General features: G+C 43.6%; 1 protein-coding gene across 1 annotated transcript in view; it reads left to right on the forward strand.

Annotated features, from left to right (window-relative positions):
- SHROOM4 (shroom family member 4) overlaps nt 1-17,388 on the forward strand; it is a 224,497-nt gene extending 207,109 nt beyond the window's left edge. Inside the window, exons 6-10 of the mRNA XM_025372788.1 lie at nt 637-1,449; nt 5,885-6,065; nt 10,126-10,395; nt 11,711-12,975; nt 16,891-17,388. Coding sequence (XP_025228573.1) covers nt 637-1,449; nt 5,885-6,065; nt 10,126-10,395; nt 11,711-11,980 — 1,534 coding nt within the window. The 3' untranslated portion in view covers nt 11,981-12,975; nt 16,891-17,388. The remainder of the gene's footprint in view (nt 1-636; nt 1,450-5,884; nt 6,066-10,125; nt 10,396-11,710; nt 12,976-16,890) is intronic.
- The last annotated feature ends 3,046 nt before the right edge of the window (nt 17,389-20,434 follow it).

The following is a 20,434-nucleotide window of genomic DNA, read 5'->3' on the forward strand; positions in this document are numbered from 1 at the left end:
TGTATTTTTAGTAGAGATGGGGTTTCACCTTGTTAGACATGATGGTCTCGATCTCCTGACCTAGTGATTCGCCCACCTCGGCCTCTCAAAGTGCTGGGATTACAGTGGTGAGCCACCGCGCCCGGCCAAATATTCGAAATTTTTATAATGAAAAACAAACAAAAACAACAGATGAGGCAGGATAACCAGGCTTGTGCGCCCCAGAAAACAGCATATGCAATCTGACTCCTATAAACAGACTGGGGTAGTGTGTGTATATCCAGACTTTGGAGCAAACTGTTCAAGTTCAAATCCAAGCTCTACCATGTACTAGCTTTATGACCCCAGGCAAGTTACTTAAATGCTCTATGCCTCAATTTCCCCAACTGTAAAATCAGTGCAATAGTAATAGCTACCTCCTAGGGTTATTGTAAGGATTAGATAAGTGAAGACATGGAAAACACTTAAACAGTGCCTAGTATTTAGTATATGCTCAGTAAGTGTTAGCTATCATTATTATTACTATTATTATTACATTTACTACACATACTACATTGTTTTGTGGACATTTTAAATTTTATATAAATGTTGTCATCCAAACTATGGGCCTATCTGCAACTTGCTTGTTTTTCTCAGTACTCATCTGATGTTTTGCAGGGAAATGGCTCATTCCAAGAATAGCTTTTCATGGGCAACCCCTTTCCATCCTTGCCTTGAGAACCCAGCACTGGACTTGTCAAGCTACCGAGCAATTTCTTCTCTTGACCTCCTTGGAGACTTCAAACATGCTTTGAAAAAATCAGAGGAAACTTCAGTTTATGAGGAGGGGAGCTCCCTTGCCTCCATGCCCCACCCACTGCGCAGCCGTGCCTTCTCAGAGAGTCACATCAGCTTGGATCCCCAAAGCACCCGGGCCTGGGGGCAGCCTAGGAGGGAACTCTTTAGCAAAGGCGATGAGACCCAGTCAGATCTTCTCGGAGCCAGGAAGAAGGCCTTTCCTCCTCCTCGCCCTCCTCCTCCCAACTGGGAGAAGTACAGGCTCTTTCGTGCAGCCCAGCAGCAAAAGCAGCAACAGCAGCAGCAACAGCAGCAGCAGAAGCAACAGGAAGAGGAGGAGGAGGAGGAAGAAGAAGAAGAAGAAGAGGAAGAGGAGGAGGAGGAGGCAGAGGAGGAGGAAGAGGAGCTGCCACCCCAGTATTTCAGTTCAGAAACCTCTGGTTCCTGTGCTCTCAATCCCGAGGAGGTCCTGGAGCAGCCACAACCCCTCAGCCTTGGCCACCTGGAGGGCTCAGGACAGGGTTCACAAAGTGTCCCAGCAGAGCAAGAATCCTTTGCACTCCATTCCAGTGACTTCCTGCCTCCAATAAGGGGTCACTTGGGATCTCAACCTGAGCAGGCTCAGCCCCCTTGCTACTATGGCATTGGTGGGCTTTGGAGGACATCGGAACAGGAAGCCGCTGAATCCGCCAAGTAAGTACATATGAAAGATACGAGGCCCCTGAAGAGGCAGGCAACACAAGTTTGAATTTTACCTCCACCGTTTCCTAACTGGATGACCTCAGGCTGGCCAATTAAACTGCTCCCAGCCTCAGTTTTCTTACCTGGAAAATGGGTATAATGATACTTGCATCACATGATTGTTGTGAATATTAAGATAATCTACATAAAGGATATAGCTCCATGCTTAGCACGTAGTAGATACTCAGTAAATATCATGTTCTTATCCCTAAATATCTTTATTAAAATACTGTACTTTTCCTTAGTGTGTCTTCACGGTATCCATCACCATCAATTTCTGGCCCCTGATCCCAAAGGCATTGAACACTTGTTGCCTGTACTAGGTCTTTCCCAGAAACCTGGCTTGGGCATTTTTTCTGTCTTCTCTTCTGACTGCCCTCCAGAATAAGAGGCCAGCTCACAACCTGACCTGCCTCTGCTCTAGGACAAGTAGCCTGGGCTTCTAAACTCTTCCCCCAACAACTGCCAGCATCACAGGTATTCCTGGGACTGGGTGCTTTATGCCTTGATAATTCCTTACAATAGTTAAGGACGTTCTTTTTCTCTTCCACTTTCTCCCCCTCCTTGTTTACCTGCCTCTTTGCATTCACGTGGGTGGGTAATAGGTGGTATTTGACAGGGTGAGCTGCCTGGGCAGGGAGGCCAAAGCAAGAGTGTGTTCTGGCAGCAGAACTGCCAGTGTTTGTTCACTCCACTGAGCCAGTTGTCATCTGCATGCCCTATAGTGCATGACTGGTTTTTTTTTAAATTTATTTTGCTCCAAAGCAAAAGCTCCAGGACCATCATTGCTATTATTGCTCAGCGCTCTGGCTGTCACCGGCTCCGCCTGCTCTCCTGTGGAGAGCTCAGCCCACTCTCTGCTAGGGCTGAGGTTTGGGAGGCAGGTGGCTTATGAGTGCTTTCTTTAACTCTCTTTATAGCAGGAATTTGCCTGAGACTTGTTGTGGTTAGAAGTACCTTGTTATCATGTCTTTTATTGACAGACAAATCTGTGAATTGGCTCTCTGGAGCTAGTTGATCAGTTTTCCAGCCCAAGATGCCATAAGCACAGCATTTACAGGGCCTGGCTCCCAGGCACTGTAAGAATCCATCCTTAGATCCCGTGTGGCTGCTTCTCAAGCTGTTCTTCTACCTGGGGAGCATTCTCATTGTAATTAGAAAACATTTTGTGAAAAATACCTGTGATTGTTATCTATCATAGCAGGGAAAAGGGAAAATGACCTCCAAATAGTAGGCACTTAACAAATATTTAAGAAGACAGAACAAATAAATGAATGGATGAACATTTATTAAGTATTTATTATATACCAGATACTGCTAGATGTTATGTGTCCATTATTTCATTTAATCCTCCCAATAGCCCTATTAGCCATTATTATCCCCATTTGACAGATGAGGAAACTAATTCCAAGTTACACAGCAAAGATTCAAAGCCAGGGCTGTCTGACTCCAAAGCCAATGCTTACTTTGCCTTCCTAGGCAGCCTCTCCCAGAGAGATCTTGTTCTTCCCATAGGCCAGAGTCACAGGGTCCTCTTCTCTACTGTAGGGCAAGGTGTACCAGAGGCAGCAGTTACAGGCCCTGGTTCTTCCTTCTTTATGTAGCTCACTTTGCCTTAGTACCTTGGTCAGACAGAAAGAAATCACTATTACTAGAGATCTTGTAACTTGCTCCAGAGATTTATTTTAAATGACTGTGGGATGTAAGGGAAAACATTTGTTTGCACACAGCTCTGCTTGTGGCTACAAAGTCAATTAGATGCTCCTTTGAGTGACGGAAATTTAAGGAACAGCATCATTCCCAACATAGCTAATATTTTTTTGATTGCTTACTATGTGCCATGCATTGTTCTAAGCACTTTGTGTATTAATTGATTTAATCATCAAAGTAAACCTGTGAAATAGTTACCATTCATCTTCTCCATTTCTTAGATGAGAAAGGTGAGGCCTAGGGAGATAAAGTAACTTTATCACAAGATCTCAGGTAGCTCACTATGCTTGCTGTATCATCCCAGGATCTCTGGGCTCTTGAAGAAGATTCTGTTCCAGACCCTAGGAGAGGACAGTGTCCTAGCCAGAAAGAAGCAGCTTTAAGATTTTGTAAGGGACATATAGATGCATAATATTTTGAATCTAAAATGCAAACAAAGACATCCTAATTTCAGCCAAGTTAAACTCTAGTACCTATATAACCTATATACTATTCTATTAAAAAATGCTGAGTACACACAGAAGCCAGTTAGTGGAATAATCAAGTATTATTTAAGTCTAATAACTCTGATTCAGGTATAGGTATAGCTTGCTTTATGGACTCTATGCATTTCCTCTCAGTGCCCTGTGAAAGGAATCCGATTTTTGCTTTGATGTTTACTATCAAATTCCAATTATGTTCTCATAGATCACCTATAATCCCTTCCCTGTTAATGGAAGTGATAAGGAAAGGATCCCTAGAACATAGTGCCTAATATGATATACTATAATATGATGCAGGGATGTTTATGCTGGGGAACTGAGTCTCTAAGTAGCACATCCTTTTTTTTCCTTTATAACACCTTCTGACACAGAACTTTCACACGCACCCTAGATATTTTTCTTGTAGATAGGAATTCCCTAAGTTCAGACCTTCATATTCCCTCCAGAATATTCTCTATTATCTGCTAACATAGATATACTCCAGCCAGAAAATTCCTTACATGTAGGCTTTTATATGATCTCAAGTTGTCCCTTTGGCAGGATGGCATAGTGGCTTGAAGCACAGATTCTAGAGTCGGGTTGTCCAGGTGCAAATCGCAGGTCTGTCATTTAATGTCTGGTGACCTTGGGGAAGTCACTTTACCTCTTGTTGCCTCATGTTCCTTATCTGTATAATGGTTTTCATGAACATTCAATTGTATATTTATATACCTGTGTGTGTGTGTATCTATCTTAGGATGGTTTCTGGGGCATGGTAAGTATGGTGTGCATGTTAACTAGTATTGTTCTTTTATCAATGTTACAAGCTTGAAACTTACATATAAATGAATTTACCTAGGATAAAGAATATTGGTGTGCCAAACTTTCTTTTGTGTGATGAATTAGGAGACAGCATAACATGAATCAGTAAATAGCTGTGGAGCCTTTTAACCATTATTTTTGACCTTTATCTAAGAATTGCAAATAGCTGCAAAAATGACTAATGAGTTTCTCCTATTTTCCCTTTCAAACAGCTAGAGGTTAGTGAAGGGGTAGTGACACAAACAGGTGGAGGATGGGAGTGGCTAGCAGGCAGTGAGAATATAGTGAGGGTGGACCACTCCCTAGCATAAACCATGGGCGAAATTATTTGCCCCTCCGTCGCTGAGACCTGACATTGTAGCATTTCTCTCTACTTCCTTCCTCATACCAGACCGGAAGCTTTGATGGCAGAAGAGGCCAAACCCAAGCCAGTATGGAACCAGAACTACTTTTTTTCCTGAGAAGAAGTTCTATTTCATGAGCTGGGGCTCTGAGAAGCAATGCCTCAGCCCCACAGGTTTTGGTGAACCCAAGACAACAGGGTCTGCTGCTACACTTGTCAAGCCCCTGGGTGCCAACTGGTTCCATTTTTTTCCCCATTTCATTCTACAACCATGGAGGAGGCAGGAGCCATTGGGAATATGCCAGAAGTGGAGAGATGCTATCCCTTTTCAGGCTGAAGGCCTGCCCTACAGCAGGAAGTGTCAGAAGAGCTCATGAGATATGTGCTGGGTGGTGACAAGTCCCTGGCAGGGTGCTAACCACAGCCTCCAACATGGTGGCCACTGTTGAGGTCATGGGTGACCTCTTTGCTATGGGAGATCTGCAGCAGAGGGTCCATTTCAAGTAGGAGTGGCATTGGAAAAGAGAAAATGATGTGAGTGTCCAGGAAAGCCACAGGGTGCCTTTGTATGCAAGAAGACTAGATAGAGCCAGGATGGGTTGAGATCCAGGCGTAGGTCTGAGGGAGGCCAACAGGCTTGGAGAACCAATAGCTAAAGTCTCAGATACTTCTCTACCACCTAGCCCCTACTTTGGGATCCACATACTGGGGCCATGCACCAAAGGGATGGTGATCAGAAGTCCAGAACGTTTAGGGCCTGCCAGTTTTTCTGGATTTTAATTGAGTGTTAATGACCAAACCATATGATCTCGAAAGAAGTCACCCTAGCCGATGAAGTCAGGGGCATGGAAATAGCCTTCTAAGTTCTTAAAACTTGCCTTAACTCCAGTTTGCCTTCATGTGGCCTGTTTACATTTGAACAGTGCCTTCTCCATTTTTCTCAGCTCCTTGGTGAAGCAGGGTTCCATTTTTCAGATGGAGTAAGTAAAAAGCAGAAATGTCAGCAATCTCTCAGCAGAGGTGCTCAAATGGTCATTCTTTCTTTCCACAGACAAGAGTTTCAGCCCTTTTCGCCTCCTCCAGGGGCCCCAGGAATCCCTACCTCTTACTCGGCTTATTACAATATTTCTGTGGCCAAGGCAGAGCTGCTGAACAAACTGAAAGACCAACCTGAGATGGCAGAGATTGGCCTAGGAGAGGAGGAAGTTGACCATGAACTGGCTCAAAAAAAGGTAAAGTGTTTTGATGTGCCCTAGAGATTTTCAGAATTTAGCTTGAATGTGTCTGGGATGACCAGCCTTCTACACTCTCTAGAACATCTTGCATTCCCATATTTTCAGTATGGAAATCATACAGCCTCTCTGGGTTTCTCACAGATCCAATTCCAGTCTATTTTTGATCCGGTCAATAATAATAATAACAGTCATAATCATCATTATTGTCTCTGTGATCCTTAGAACAACCCAACAAGGGCTGGGTGCGGTGGCTCATGCCTGTAATCCCAGAACTTTGGGAGGCCAAGGCGGGTGGATCACCTGAGGTCAGGAGTTTGAGAACAGCCTGGCCAACATGGTGAAACCCCGTCTCTACTAAAAATACAAAAATTAGCCAGGCATGGTGGCGGGCACCTGTAATCCCAGCTACTCGGGAGGCTGAGACAGGAGAATTGCTTGAACCCGGGAGGCAGAGGTTGCAGTGAGCTGAGATCGCACCACTGCACTCCAGCCTGGGCAACAAAGAGTAAAACTCCGTCTCAAAAAAAAAAAAAGAACAGCCCAACAAGGCAGATATTATTATCCCTTTTTTACTAGTTGAAGGGACTAATTTGCCCAGGGGTTACAGACTAAATGGTAGATCCAGCACTTGAAGTCAAGACGGTCTGAATTTCTACTCTACAGTACATGCTGTCTCTCTGAATTAAGTCAGCCTTGTAAGTAACTCACTACCCAGGGCACATCAGAGTTTCTGCCAGTGGGCTCTTCTAACCAATGGCAGTGCCATTGGTTTTTGTTCTTTGTGCAACTTTCTGGGAGACAGAAGAGACTAAAATAAGGACAAATTATAGGCTGGCAAACTTTAGTATTTATTTGCAAGGATAGTCAATTATGTCTTAAAAGTACAAAATAGTTAAGTGGAGATGATGATGTTGTTGTTGTTCCAAAGCTTTCCTTTCTTTGTCTAAGTACCACTAGTCTGGTTTTCTAATGGAATTCTTGGAATCACTTTCCCCTCCCTGCACTTACCTATTGTATTTCATAAGCAAATAGGGTTGTCATGGCAACCTCAAAGGCTCAATTTACCTCTTTGTGGACATCTGAACTCATTGTAAATTGTTCTTCTGCCCATATTTCTTTCAGGACATGACCCGTAGAAAGGTAAAGGGCCATTTGCAAGAGTCCTTCCTCCAATTTTCCATCTGAAGCAAAATGTCAGGGGAAGAATTGGAAGCACGGTGGTGTTAAAGTTTTATTGATGCAGATGTCTGCTTCCTTGGATTCCATGTTCCCTGAGCAGGGGTACTCCTAGCTTACTCAGGGCCTGGCGTCTACGGGGACAAACCTAACAAAAGAAGTCTGACCAGGAAAAGAGAAAGATGATCAGAAATGGCAGAGCACAGAACAACAGAAAGTGAACTCAAGTGATTGTGGGTGGGCTATGACAGTTTTTGTCTCTGAGGAAGAAAGGTGAGGAATGTCACCAATTTGCGATGTCCCAGAAAAAAACAACTCAGCTCTGGCTGAATCTGTGATGACTCCACAACTCTATCTACCATACTTCCCCAGGATTGAGGTTCAGGTTGTAGAGCACAAGTTCCAAGAAATAAAGGGCTCTCTCCACTTTTATCCTTCCATCTATCCCTGGAGCCTGGGAACTGGGGTGGGAAGGTGATTTTCCAAGTGCATCATTTTCCAGATGGCCCCCAGCCATCCTTTGTCCCCAGCATTGACTTTTATTTGGGAGAGCAGATGGTGGGAATATAACTGGCAGCCTCTTGGCATCTAATTGTGTTGCCTTATTCATATCACTGATCCCCAGTTCCCAGTGGGTTTTGGAATTTTCCCCAGATGCAAACCTATTATACTTCAGACTGAGATCATGGTGATCTCCTGACTTTTGAAGAGTTCTGAAATATGACAACAGGTCTTGGAACCTGGAGGAGGCTTTCTTTGTCTTGGTCACTTTGGACATCTCTAAATAAACTACTAGAGAGGAATACATTCCAGAAAACTACAAGCCTGTGGTCCCAGTGCTTGGGCTAGAATAAGATTAAAACACACGCTGAAGCATACTCCTATGTACAAGATAATTTAATTTAATTCTCATAACAACTCTATGAGGTAGGTCCTCTTGTTTTCCTAGTTTTTAGATGTGGAAATTGATGTGCAGAGAGGTTGAGTAATTTGCTCAAGGTTGTATATAATACCACTGCTTTGCGGCAGAGCAGGAGTTCAAACTCTGGTAGTCTGGCACTGGAGTCTCTGTGCTCTTAACCACAAAGCAATACTGGCTACAGAGGCTATGGGCAGCCTAGGACAGGGCCATTCTTGTCATAACCTTGCAGCTAGACGAGTATCTATTAGCTTGGAGTATGTTGTAGAACTAATTTAATAATAATAATAGCATTAGTAAACATGCATTGTGCATTTAAGTGCCAGTCATAATACTAAGTCTTTTACTTATGTGGTTTCATTTAACCATCAGAAAATCTCTGGAGTTGGGGAGGTGTCCACTTTACAGATGAGGAAACAGAAGTCTTAGTGGGATTAGGTATCTATCCTAAGGCCATAGGGTTTGGAGGTGGAATTGGAATTCAGATGTCCCTGATTCTAAAACTCCACTGTACTTCCCTGTGACTGTACTCACCTATAGGGGAGACAAATCAGAAGACACAGACAGCACTTCCCTTAAGAAACTTACAATCAATAGCAGGTGAGGGATCAGACACACACACAGAATAGAAAGTGAGGAACTTCAAGTTACACTGTAGGGTTCTAATTCTAAAATACTTAAAAGCGCAGACAAAAAAAGATCACTGAGAGAAGACTTACAGAGGAGGGCTTCCTGTGGGGGAGGGGAGGGGAGGGGCAGAGCTGTCCCCTGAAGAAATTTAGGAGTAACTAAAATGAAGAAAGAGATAAAGAGTAGGTGGAACTGCATAAGCTACTCAGGAACACAAGAATGAGCGTTGTGAACACAGAGGAGAGTGGGGAGCTAATTCTGAAAGGCTCTGAGGAGGGACATTAGAATGGCAAGGTGGGGCCAGACTGAGTAATAAATAATAGCAGCCTAGCTTTTATGCAGCACTTACTATAGGCCAAGCACTTTGCATGCGTAATCACATTGACTCCTTATTATGACTCAAGGCAGTGGGTAAAGCAATTATCCCCATCCTACAGATAAAGAAGGTGAAGCTCAATAATGTCAAGTTACCCAAAGTCCCACAGCTACGAAGTGGCAAAGCTATAAGTCAAACCCAGTCGTTTTAACTCCAGAACTCACAGTCCTACCAAAAGGCCTCAAAAGCCGAGCTAAGGAAGCAAAGATCTAGCAAAGTGCCATGAACTTGAGAGGTACTTAAATGGATTGAAGGAGAATGAATGAAGTGATAGGCAAATACCTTAGGGCAAATGCTTTTCTATCCTAGGCTCTCACAAGGACTGTAGCTCCTATTTATTAAATAGTCCCAGGAAGGGACTGGGTGCAGAGGCTCACACCTGTGATCCCAGCATTTTGGGAGGCTGAGGGGGGCTGATCACTTGAGGTCAGCCTGGCCAACATCATGAAACGCATCTCTACTAAAAATACACACACACACACACACACACACACACACAATTAGCCCTGGCATCCATGACATGCACTTGTAACCTCAGCTACTTAGAAGGCTGAGACACAAGAATCGCTTGAACCTGGGAGGCGGAGGTTGCAGCGAGCTGAGATGGTGCCACCGCACTCCAGCCTGTGCAACAGAGCAAGACTCCATCTCAAAAAAAAAAAAAGTCCCAGCAAGTATTTATTAGGTTGCATTTGGTAAATGAAGCTTAGTGCATGGGTACCACTTACCCAATGCCAAAAAGTTTGGTGGTGACATGGAAATCCCTACCAGATGGATAGAAGGCGCTTGCCCGAAAGACGAGTTGCTCATGACTTGCCCAAGTTTCCTTTGTTTCCAGTTACTAGGATAGAGCCCACCATCTGTTCCTTGGATTCCAAAACAGAGGTTACAGGCACAAATCAGTTTCTGTTGATTCCCATTCTCATCCTTTGTCTTCTCCTATTTAATTCCCCTAGATACAGCTTATTGAAAGCATCAGCAGAAAACTTTCTGTCTTGCGGGAGGCCCAGCGAGGGCTGCTAGAGGACATCAATGCCAATTCTGCCCTTGGGGAGGAGGTGGAGGCCAACTTAAAAGCCGTCTGCAAATCCAATGAATTTGAAAAGTACCGCTCGTTTGTTGGGGACCTGGACAAAGTGGTCAACCTGTTGCTGTCACTCTCTGGACGACTGGCCCGGGTGGAGAATGCTCTCAACAGCATCGATTCAGAAGCCAACCAGGAGAAGGTAGAGTTGGGGTCTCTGGGGTGTGGGTAGAGGGAAATGCCATTTATTTCTTCTCAAGGCTCCCTCTTTCAAGTTGGGCTACTATGGGAAACAGTAGAACATAGGGCTAAAAGCGTGTGAGCACTGAGGAGGGGCACGGTGGCTCATGCCTATAATCCCAGCACTTTGGGAAGCCAAAGCAGGCAGGTTGCTTCAGTCCAGGAGTTTGAGACCAACCTGGGCAACTTAGTGAATCCCCATCTCTACTAAAACTACAGAAATTAGCCTGACATGGTGGTGCATGCCTATAATCCCAGCTACTCCGGAGGCTGAGGTGGAAGGCTTGCTTGAGCCTGGGAGGCGGAGGCTGCCGTGAGCAAAGATTGTGCCACTGCACTCCAGCCTGGGTGACAGAGCAAGACCCTGTCTCAAAAAAAAAAAAAGAAAAAAGAAAAAAGAAAAGAAAAGAAAAAACACGAGTGTGAACACTGGCTTTTAAGTGCCCTGAAATTCTTGCCCTACCATTTATTAGCTGTGTGACTGTGGACAATTCACGTAATGTCACTCTGCCTCAATCTCTTCATCTATAAAATGAGGTGAACATACTACCTGCCTTATGGGATTATTGTGAGAATTAAATTAGTTTATGTTAATTACATAAAACAGGGCCTGGGACAGGGTAAACACTGAATCAATGCTAACTCCCAGTAGTAGTAGTAGCAGCAGCAGTTTTGCCTCACTCTAGAGTTGGACGGGGAGGTCTCATCAAGTAGTTGAGATTGGAAAGCTGTCAGTTTCACAGGTTGGGTCACTATGCATATACTCCTGAAACAAAATTGCCTCACCTTTCCCTATACAAGTGGCTCTGGATATACCTTTGAATCCACAACAAGAGGCACATATCCACATACATATACATACATACATGGACACATATACTCACACATATCCACTCACACAGACACACACACCATACAGAAAGTACCTCCACAGTGACAGTTGTTCACCAGATGAAAGGGACACAGGCTGGCTTTGTCAGAGCCTTCCTCTACCCCAAGCCCAGTGGTGGTCCCTACATTGAAGACAGCCTTAAAGGGATGGAAAGAGGTGATTTCACATCCCCTATCCAGAATTGTTGTCATGTTTACCCTCCTGCTACAGGAAGCAAAGGCTTTTGCATGGAGGTAGACTTCAGGGCAGAAAATCTAGGACTGACTAATTAGCAGAATGTATAGCCGTTTTGTGGCAGCATCTCTGGTGGAGTACTGCTAGGCAGCACTGTTGGACAGATGTCTGGTAATTTGGAGAGCCCTTAATTGGTCCTCTGCTTCCCCAGTTGGTGCTGATAGAGAAGAAGCAGCAGCTGACGGGGCAGTTGGCAGATGCCAAGGAGCTGAAGGAGCACGTGGACCGCCGGGAGAAGTTGGTGTTTGGCATGGTCTCCCGCTACCTGCCTCAGGACCAGCTCCAAGATTACCAGCACTTTGTCAAGATGAAATCTGCTCTCATCATTGAACAGCGAGAGCTGGAGGAGAAGATCAAGCTTGGGGAAGAGCAGCTCAAATGTCTCAGGGAGAGTCTACTCCTGGGGCCCAGCAATTTCTAATTCTACCAGCACTCTGCCACAGCATCCCTGCCCAGCCACAGTGGGAAGTGCTTTCAATCTTTGTTAGCAGTTTCTCAGCAAGTAGATAGCAATTAGCAGTTTGTTCCAGCCCTCTACCCTGGATGTCTCTCACTGCCCCTTCCCTAGCAGTGGTCCTAACCAGCTAGGAGACCCTGGGGAAGCCACAAGCTTCTACCCAAGGGAGCTGCAGCAAGGTGTGATCTTACAACCACACTCTCCTTCCCACAGTTGCCAAGGGCAAGTACTTGCTGCACAGAGAACCAAGGAAGTGCCTTCATTCTGCTTTGTACTAGGACACCAAAGACACCAAGTGCTCATCACCCACCCATATCATCAACAGCCTCTAAAGGCTCAAAGGGAAGCTGCCTTGCAGCTCTACTCTGCCCCAGGGCTTGTGGCCCAGCCATTTCTCACGGAGAGCTGGCTGCCTTAAGGGCATTCACCTGGCACCAGTTTCAGGGCCTCACCCAAGCTTTGCAGGGGAAAGCACAGAGGGAGGAATTACACTGAAAAAACAAAGCAAAGGTTGAGTACCCCCAGGTGCTCCTTAGGAAGGAACCAGTTTTAAATCAGCTCTACCCTTACCTTTCCCAGCAGCAAGTTCAGGGGAAGAGGCCTAGTCTTAGCCCTGGCTAATGTTACCCTCTTCCTGTCCTAAGACTTTGGTCCTACCACCTCTTGTTTCATCTTTCCTTTACATTGCTGGGGGTTAGCCCAGGTGCCTACCCCAGGGCTTCACCATATGGGCCATTAATAGCTCTACTAAAATTGACTTCTAGATATAGGTTTCATTATTGGGGGAGGGGGTTCTTATTGTTATATTTTAAATGGCCTTTTGATTTTATTTATTTTTGTGTTTTGATTATTTTTTTTCTTTTTTAACTAATAAGGCGAGAAGAGGGGAGTTGGAGAGGGAAAAGTTAGCCCAGAAGGAAAGCATTTTCTGCAGATCAGCCTGAATCCACCGTGGCTAGGTAAGCAAGTGCCAAGGCATTGAATTGTTCCCACCATAGCCACCAATGTCTAGGAAGGAGTTCTCCCCTTGAACTCAGAGCCTCCCTACTGTGGCCTGGTCTTGTGCTTCCTTTAAAGTCTAAGTGACTGTGAGTTTAGCATTCCCCAGCAGGGTTCAAGTTTTTCTTACTGATTTCTTTTTGAAACCAAAGAAATCTCCTGAAATGGAGAAAGATTCAGCCATTTCTCTACCATCTCCAAGCTATGGGATGAGTAGAGGTGAGCTCAGGAGGAACTCCTCTAACCATTGCTTTCTCAGCCTGTGGCCTGGCTCAAGGGAACCAAAACTCAAGGTAGCTGGGAGCTCCAGCCAGAGCCAGCTCCCCAGAGCAACTGATGACCCAGCCAGGATCTTAGGCATACAAACAACTAAAACTGCTGCTGTTGCCAAGGCCTTGACACCAGTAGCTAGTTTCTATGCTGGAAAAGCAGCCCTGAGGTGGATGATAGCAAGAAGGGGGTTATGGCCAAATGCTGCCCTGTTATCCAGCTCAGCTCCCTGTTCCTCACTAACTGGGGCCAATCCTTGGTATCACACAACCTAGCCAAGGCCTGGCATCCCTTCTAGTTACTGCTGAGTTCCTCAGGGTCCTTGAAGGTCAACTGTAGCAGCAGGGATGTCTCATTCAACCAAAGAATTTGCCAAGGAACTTTTGCTGCTGTTACAAATACTTGTCATTAGCTTCCATTTCCTCTTCATTGTGTTTGAAAACAATGGGAGAATCTTGGCCAGCAGGGTGTCCTGGGGTGGGGGGTGGGGTAAGTAAGCCTTTCTGTGGAGCCCTGGGTTTGCTCTTAGTACTGCTGCCAGAAACACTGTTAGAATGGCAACCCTGCCATTCTCCCATCCAGTGGAAGATTCTACTTTATTCAGGAAGGCTGGTGGCTTGCAAGGGCGAGGCTTACACAAGCCAGCCAAGATTGAGAAGGCAGAGGAGTGCTTTCAATGGAGGCCATAGTTGTCATCTTTTCTTCTGAGCAGGCTCTAGGACAAAGAATGAGCAAATTGAGATGTCCTCTATTGGGAGGATGAGGCTGATATGTTTCATCATTTTCCGATTTGTTGGCTAGAACACCTTTTTGGGAATATGGACCTAGGGAAAAGAATGGTCACTTACCTGGACACTATGGCCGTAGTCTGCGTTTTTCTAGTCAGCATGTGATTGGTTGCACCTTAAGTTTATGACACCAAAAATACTATTAACTCCAGGCCGGGTGCGGTGGCTCACACCTGTAATCCCAGCACTTTGGGAGGCTGAGGCGGGTGGATCACCTGAGGTCAGGAGTTCAAGACCCGCCTGGCCAACATGGTGAAACCCTGTCTCTACTAAAAATACAAAAATAAGCCAGGCGTGCTGGCAGGCACCTGTAATCCCAGCTACTCGGGAGGCTGAGGCAGGAGAATTGCTTGAACCCGGGAGGCAGAGGTTGCAGTGAGCCGAGATCATGCAATTGCACTCTAGTCTGGGGGACAAGAGTGAGACTTCGTCTCAAAAAAAAAAAAAAAAAACAAAACAAAAAAAACAAACTATTAACTCTATTATTTTTGTTCTTAATTCCATCTCAAATTACTTTCTAGAGTTGGAATCAGAACACAAGGATGCTCATTTTCACATGGAGGGAAAGTTGCCAAAGCACTTAAAAAATAACCCCAAAAGTATACCTTGCAGTGAAGCTTGGTAGATAAAGGTGAACTGCTAAACAGACACTGGCGTGCCACACTCCTGCCAGGGCAATCTCATTGTGTGTGATAGTGCTGCAAAGCTGCCAGTATTACTTGAGATGCAGTGTCTCTCCCCTGTTCTCAGTTCCTGGGCTCAGCCCTCCTCCACGGCCTGCCGGTGAGTAGCAGTTTGGAAGGCAGGCCAAGGGAGGTCCCCAAAGACAGTTATTGGTCTTGACTTCTGCTCTTTCCCTTCAAATACTTATATAGGTCCCATGGGTAATAGGCAAGCATGATGGTTGATCGATAGAGAAGTCAATGCGTGAGTTACTATCACATGTCCCCCCAACCCCTCCTGCCACCTCCCGGGGCTCTGGATAATTGAATCTCCCTGAGTCCCACAGCTGGAGACTCAGCCAGGATATAGTCGTAAATGCCCAAGTAGAATCTGACAGAATAAGACAGAGACACTGAAAATAAAGCCCTAGAAAGGAAGAAATTGGAAGCAGAGAAAAGGAGAGGTGAAAAGATAAAAAGCCTCTTTCAAGGTTAGGTTCAGGTTCTGTTTTCCATTTAACCTCGTGTGCCAAAAAGCTGCCCAGGCACACCAGAGCCACATCCTGAACCCAACCCTCCCTGACAGTGCTGCTCTGCCAGTAGCAGGCCCCAGATGGAGGAACCTGGGCCCATTTCTGGCCACTTGCACCCATTTGGAGCTTGGTAACTCCCACTGTCTTTGCCAGAGGAGTTGTCTATGCCAATAATATTTCTGCAACAGCATATTATATTATTTGAAGATTAGTAGATCTTTTGTGGGGGGTGGGACGGGGGCAGTTTCTATAGATGAAGAACCAATGTTGGTTGTACAGCTGTTGGGGGTCGTCTATCCCATGTGAAGCTATTCTTTTTCCGAATCTTATTGTTTCTGCATTTGTGTCCTCCACCACTCCCTTCTTGGCTGACATAGATATGCCTGCCAGATTGTCATCAAGGGTCATATTTCAATAAAAGGTGCTAAGGACAAAAAAATATATATCCTGTGTTTTGACTCAGGTGATGGAAGTCTAAAGATTCTGCTGAGAAATACTGGAAAGGAATTTGGTCACCTATCCATAGTCCTTCACAGATAAACATATGACCAGACCATTACCCACATCCCTAAACCCTTTCCCTGGCCTCTGAGGGATGGTATTGATGCTGTACCATTCATCATCCCCAATTAAATAGCAGAATCTGCCATAGCCTTTTTAGGCGACCAGCTTTTAGACATCTATTTCAAGAGCATCCTGAGTAGAGGGCACAGAGTTCAAGCCATTGGATATTTCTGTTGTTTTATCACAGTATTGAAACATGGTATTTTTCTACTTAGAAGGACCTCAGGATCACAGCTCTGCCCTTTAGCTTACGGATATATTTCTTCCTCTCTGGTTACTCAGTGACAACATCACAACCAGTCTAACCCCATGTTAAGAATGCAGAAAAAGTCAACAATGGGTGTAATCTCAGGTATAGACCTAAGCAGTATACAGAGTCCAGTTCTGGAGTCTAGCCTGATCGAAGGTAAGCCATGTTCTTTCTAGACTTCTTCCAATCTTGAATTCTATCTAGTAGTTTCATCTTACTTCTAGCTGATAGTCCAATCTCACACCTTCACGCTTGGCTCCCTGGAAAGCAAGGGCCTTGCTGATCTGCTCTCCAAGGCAACCTCAAAGATTAGACTCAAATGTATTCCAGGTAGCAACTCTGACATTGAAAAGCTTTCTTTTTTCCTGATCCATATTCTGTTCACATTCCAACTATCCTCCTCCTACTCAAGATATCCAGTGTGGTAGAATAGAAAGAGTCCAGCTTTGGCATTAGAATGAACTGTGTTCAAATCCTGGTTCTGCCACTTATCCAATGAACCTGGGCTACTAGCTCAACTTCTGAGGTAATTTTCTTATCTGTAAAATGGGAACAGTATTATTTTGCTTGCAGAGTTATTGTAACTTGAAAATAATAAATAAAAGCCACTAACAATCCAATAAGTTATTAGGCAGAATCCCAGGCCCACCCCAAACCCAGTGATAGCAGTCTGAATTTTAACTAGACTTCCAGGAGATTCATGAACATATTAGAGCGTGGAAAGTACTGACTTGTTGAAAACATATTCAGTACGTGGTAACCATTATTATAGTCCTGATCTACTCGATTCATTTTCTCCTTATCCCAGGCATATTCTTGCTCTTCTCATGTTGCTCACAACTACCTGCCTGGATGAATTCAGGAAAGTTGCAGGATACAAGGTTAAAACACGAGATCAAATGAACAATCCTAAAATGTTATTAAGAAAACAGTTCTGGCCAGCCGCGGTGGCTCACTCCTGAAATTCCAGCGCTTTGGGAGGCTAAGGCAGGTGGATCACGAGGTCAGGAGATCGAGACCATCCTGGCTAACACGGTGAAACCCTACCTCTACTAAAAATACAAAAACTTAGCCAGGCGTAGTGGCACGCACCTGTAGTCCCAGCTACTCAGGAGGCTGAGGCAGGAGAATTGCTTGAACCTGGGAGGCAAAGATTGCAGTGAGCTGAGACCGTACCACTGCACTCCAGCCTGGGCAACAGAGCGAGACTCTGTCTCGAAAAAAAAAAAAGAAAGAAAGGAAGGAAGGAAGGAAGGAAGAAAGAAGGCAAGCAAGCAAGCAGTTCCATTTACAATAGCATCAAAAAGAAAAAAAAACAGGAATAATTTAACAAAAGAAGTGCAAAACTTTTACACTGAAAACTATGAAACATTGTTGAAAGAGATTAGAGAAGATCAAAATAAATGGAAAGACACTCCATGTTCATGGATTGGAAGACTTAGGATTGTTAAGATGAAATGTGCCCCCAAATTGATCTACGGATTCAATCCAATGCTTATCAGAATTCCAGTGGCTTCCTTGCATAAGTTGACAAGCTGATTCTAAAATTCATATGGAATTACAAGGGACCCAGAGCAGTCAAAACAATCTTTAAAAAGAACAGAGTTGGAGGGCTTATAGATCCCAACTTCAAAACTTACTGCAAAACTACAGTAATCAAGACAGTGTGTGATACAGACACAAGGATAGATGTATAAATAAATGGAATTAAATTGAGAGTCCAGAAGTAAATCCTCATGTATATGGCTAGTTAATTTCAACAAGGGTCCCAAGAGAAATTGAGGAGAGAATAAATCATTTTTTAACAAATGGTGCTGAGACAACTGGGTATCTACATGGGAAAAAATGAAGTTTTCCTTGAATCACATGCAAGAATCAACTCAAAATGGATCACAGAATATAAGAGTCAAAATTACAAAATTCTTAGAAGAAAACATTGTAGTGAGTCTTCCTAATGTTAAGACAATTTGCACCAGTGATACAAGAAATAGAAATAAATTGGAGTAAATCAAAATTAAAAACTTTTGTGCTAAAGATATACCATATTAAAAGAGTGAAAAGATAAGCAACAGAATGGGAGAAAATATTTGCATATCAGATATTTCAAAATACAAAAGGACTCCTACAACTCAATGATAAAAATAACCAATTAAAAATGGGTTAACAGATTGTAATAGACATTTCTTCAAAGAAAATATGTGTTTTAGTATGCTTGGGTTGCTATAACATACTACCATAGATTGACTGGCTTAAATAACAAATATTTATTTCTCACAGTCCTGGAGACTGGGAAATCTGAGATCAAGATGCCAGCAGATTCAATGCCTTGTGAGGGCCCACTTTCTGGTTTGCAGATGGCTACCTTGTGGCTGTGTCCTCAGCAAAGACAGAAAGGGATCTGGTCTCTTCCCCTTCTTATAAGGGCATTATAATTTCATTATGAATGCCTACTCTTGTGACTTCATCTAAACCAATTTACCTCTCAAAGGCCCCACCTCTATATACCATCACATTGGGGATTAGGGCTTCAGCATATGAGTTTGGATAGGACACAAACATTCAGCTTATAGCAATATGCAACTGGCTAGCAAGCACAGGGAAAGATTCTCAAGTATTACTATTCATTAGGGAAATGCAAATCAGACCACAATGAGTTACCACTTCATACCCACTAGAATAGCTATAATCAAAAAGCCAAACAATAACAAGTGTTGGTGAGGAAATGAAGAAATTGGAAAACTCATACATTGCTGATGGGGATGTAAATTGATGAACCTCATTGAAAAACAGTTTGACAGTTTCTCCAAATGTTAAACGTAGAATTTCCACGTGACTTAGCAATTCCATTCCTAGTTATATACCCAAGAGGACCGAAAACAGGTGTTCAAACAAAAGCATGAACATGAATGTTTAAAGCGGCATTACTCATAATAGCCAAAAAGTGGAAATGACCCAAATGTCCATCTACTGAGGAATGGATAAACAAACTTTGATATATCCATACAGTAGGGTATTATTTAGCCATAAAAATTGGTAAAATACTGATACATGCAATGTTGATGAACCTTGAAAATATGCTAAGTGAAAGGATCCAATCACAAAAGACCACATATTATATGATTTAATTTATATGAAATATCCCAAACAGGCAAGTCTATAAAGGTGGAAAGCAGATTAGTGGTTGTCAAGGCTGGAGTCTCAGGGACAATAGGCATGGGGTTTCTTTTGGGGATGATGAAAATATTATAAAATTAGATTGTCATCATGGTTGTCCAACTCTGTGAATGTACTGGAAACCATTGAAGTATACATTTTAAATGGGTGTGCTAAATGGTATATGAATTATTTCTCAATAAGTGTTTGGTTTTTTTAAAAAAGCTATTGATTATTTCCATCAGTCTCATTCCTCTTGACAAAAATCTGAGTTGATGGTGAGCATGTACTTCATTCCTGACTCCAAAGGGTACAATATTTACACCATTTGAATTTGGGAGTGACTTTACTATTACAACCTTCCCCTTGAAGACCTGGAAGACCCAGCAACATAAGGAGAAAGAGTAGTCTCAGCCTTGTACTAAGACTTCAGCGAAAATAAGAGAGATGGGAGGGACTACTATTGGGAAGGAGGGGCAATCTTTCTAGGCAAATATTGTGGTAGAATGAATAAGAGCTTCAGCTCATTGGACAAATAAACCAAGTTTTAAATCCTGATTCTACCAATTTACTTTGTCACCTTAATAAGTTACTTGACTCCTCTCAACCTTAATGCCTTCATCTACAGAAGGGGGCTAATAAAAGCCCCACCTCAGAGTGTTACTATGATGATTAAATGAGATAATTCACATGAAGCACTTAAAATAATATCTGCCATGTAGTAAGTATTTGATAAATGTTAGCTGCTAGATTTATTTTTACTGAGGTGAGATTGAAGTAGAACAATATAAGGAAAAGTAAAGCATCTTCATCTTTGGAGTCAGACAGCTCTGTTAATGTGACCTTGGAAGTCACTTTATTTGTTAAGCCTTAGTAAATAATGAGGATAGTAACCCTTCTCTTATGGAGGCAGTTCCAAGCCTGGACACTGGAACCCACACCATGTAAGTTTTCACACTGGCTCCACCACTTACACATTGTGTAACATTCAGCATGTTTAACTTCCCTGTACCTGGATGTCCTCTTCTGTCAAATGGTGGAAACAAAAATACATCCTTGTGTTGATGTGAGCAATTATTGAGTTAATCCATGCAAAGTACTTAGGACAGTAAGTACTCAATGAATGTTAACTTTTATTATAAAGCTAAAGTAGGAATCAAATGAAGTCTCTGGTAGAGCTGTTCATATGGTAGGTTCTC

This window comes from Theropithecus gelada, chromosome X (genome assembly GCF_003255815.1).
Source record: "Theropithecus gelada isolate Dixy chromosome X, Tgel_1.0, whole genome shotgun sequence".
In the NCBI taxonomy this organism is placed as follows: Eukaryota; Metazoa; Chordata; class Mammalia; order Primates; family Cercopithecidae; genus Theropithecus; species Theropithecus gelada.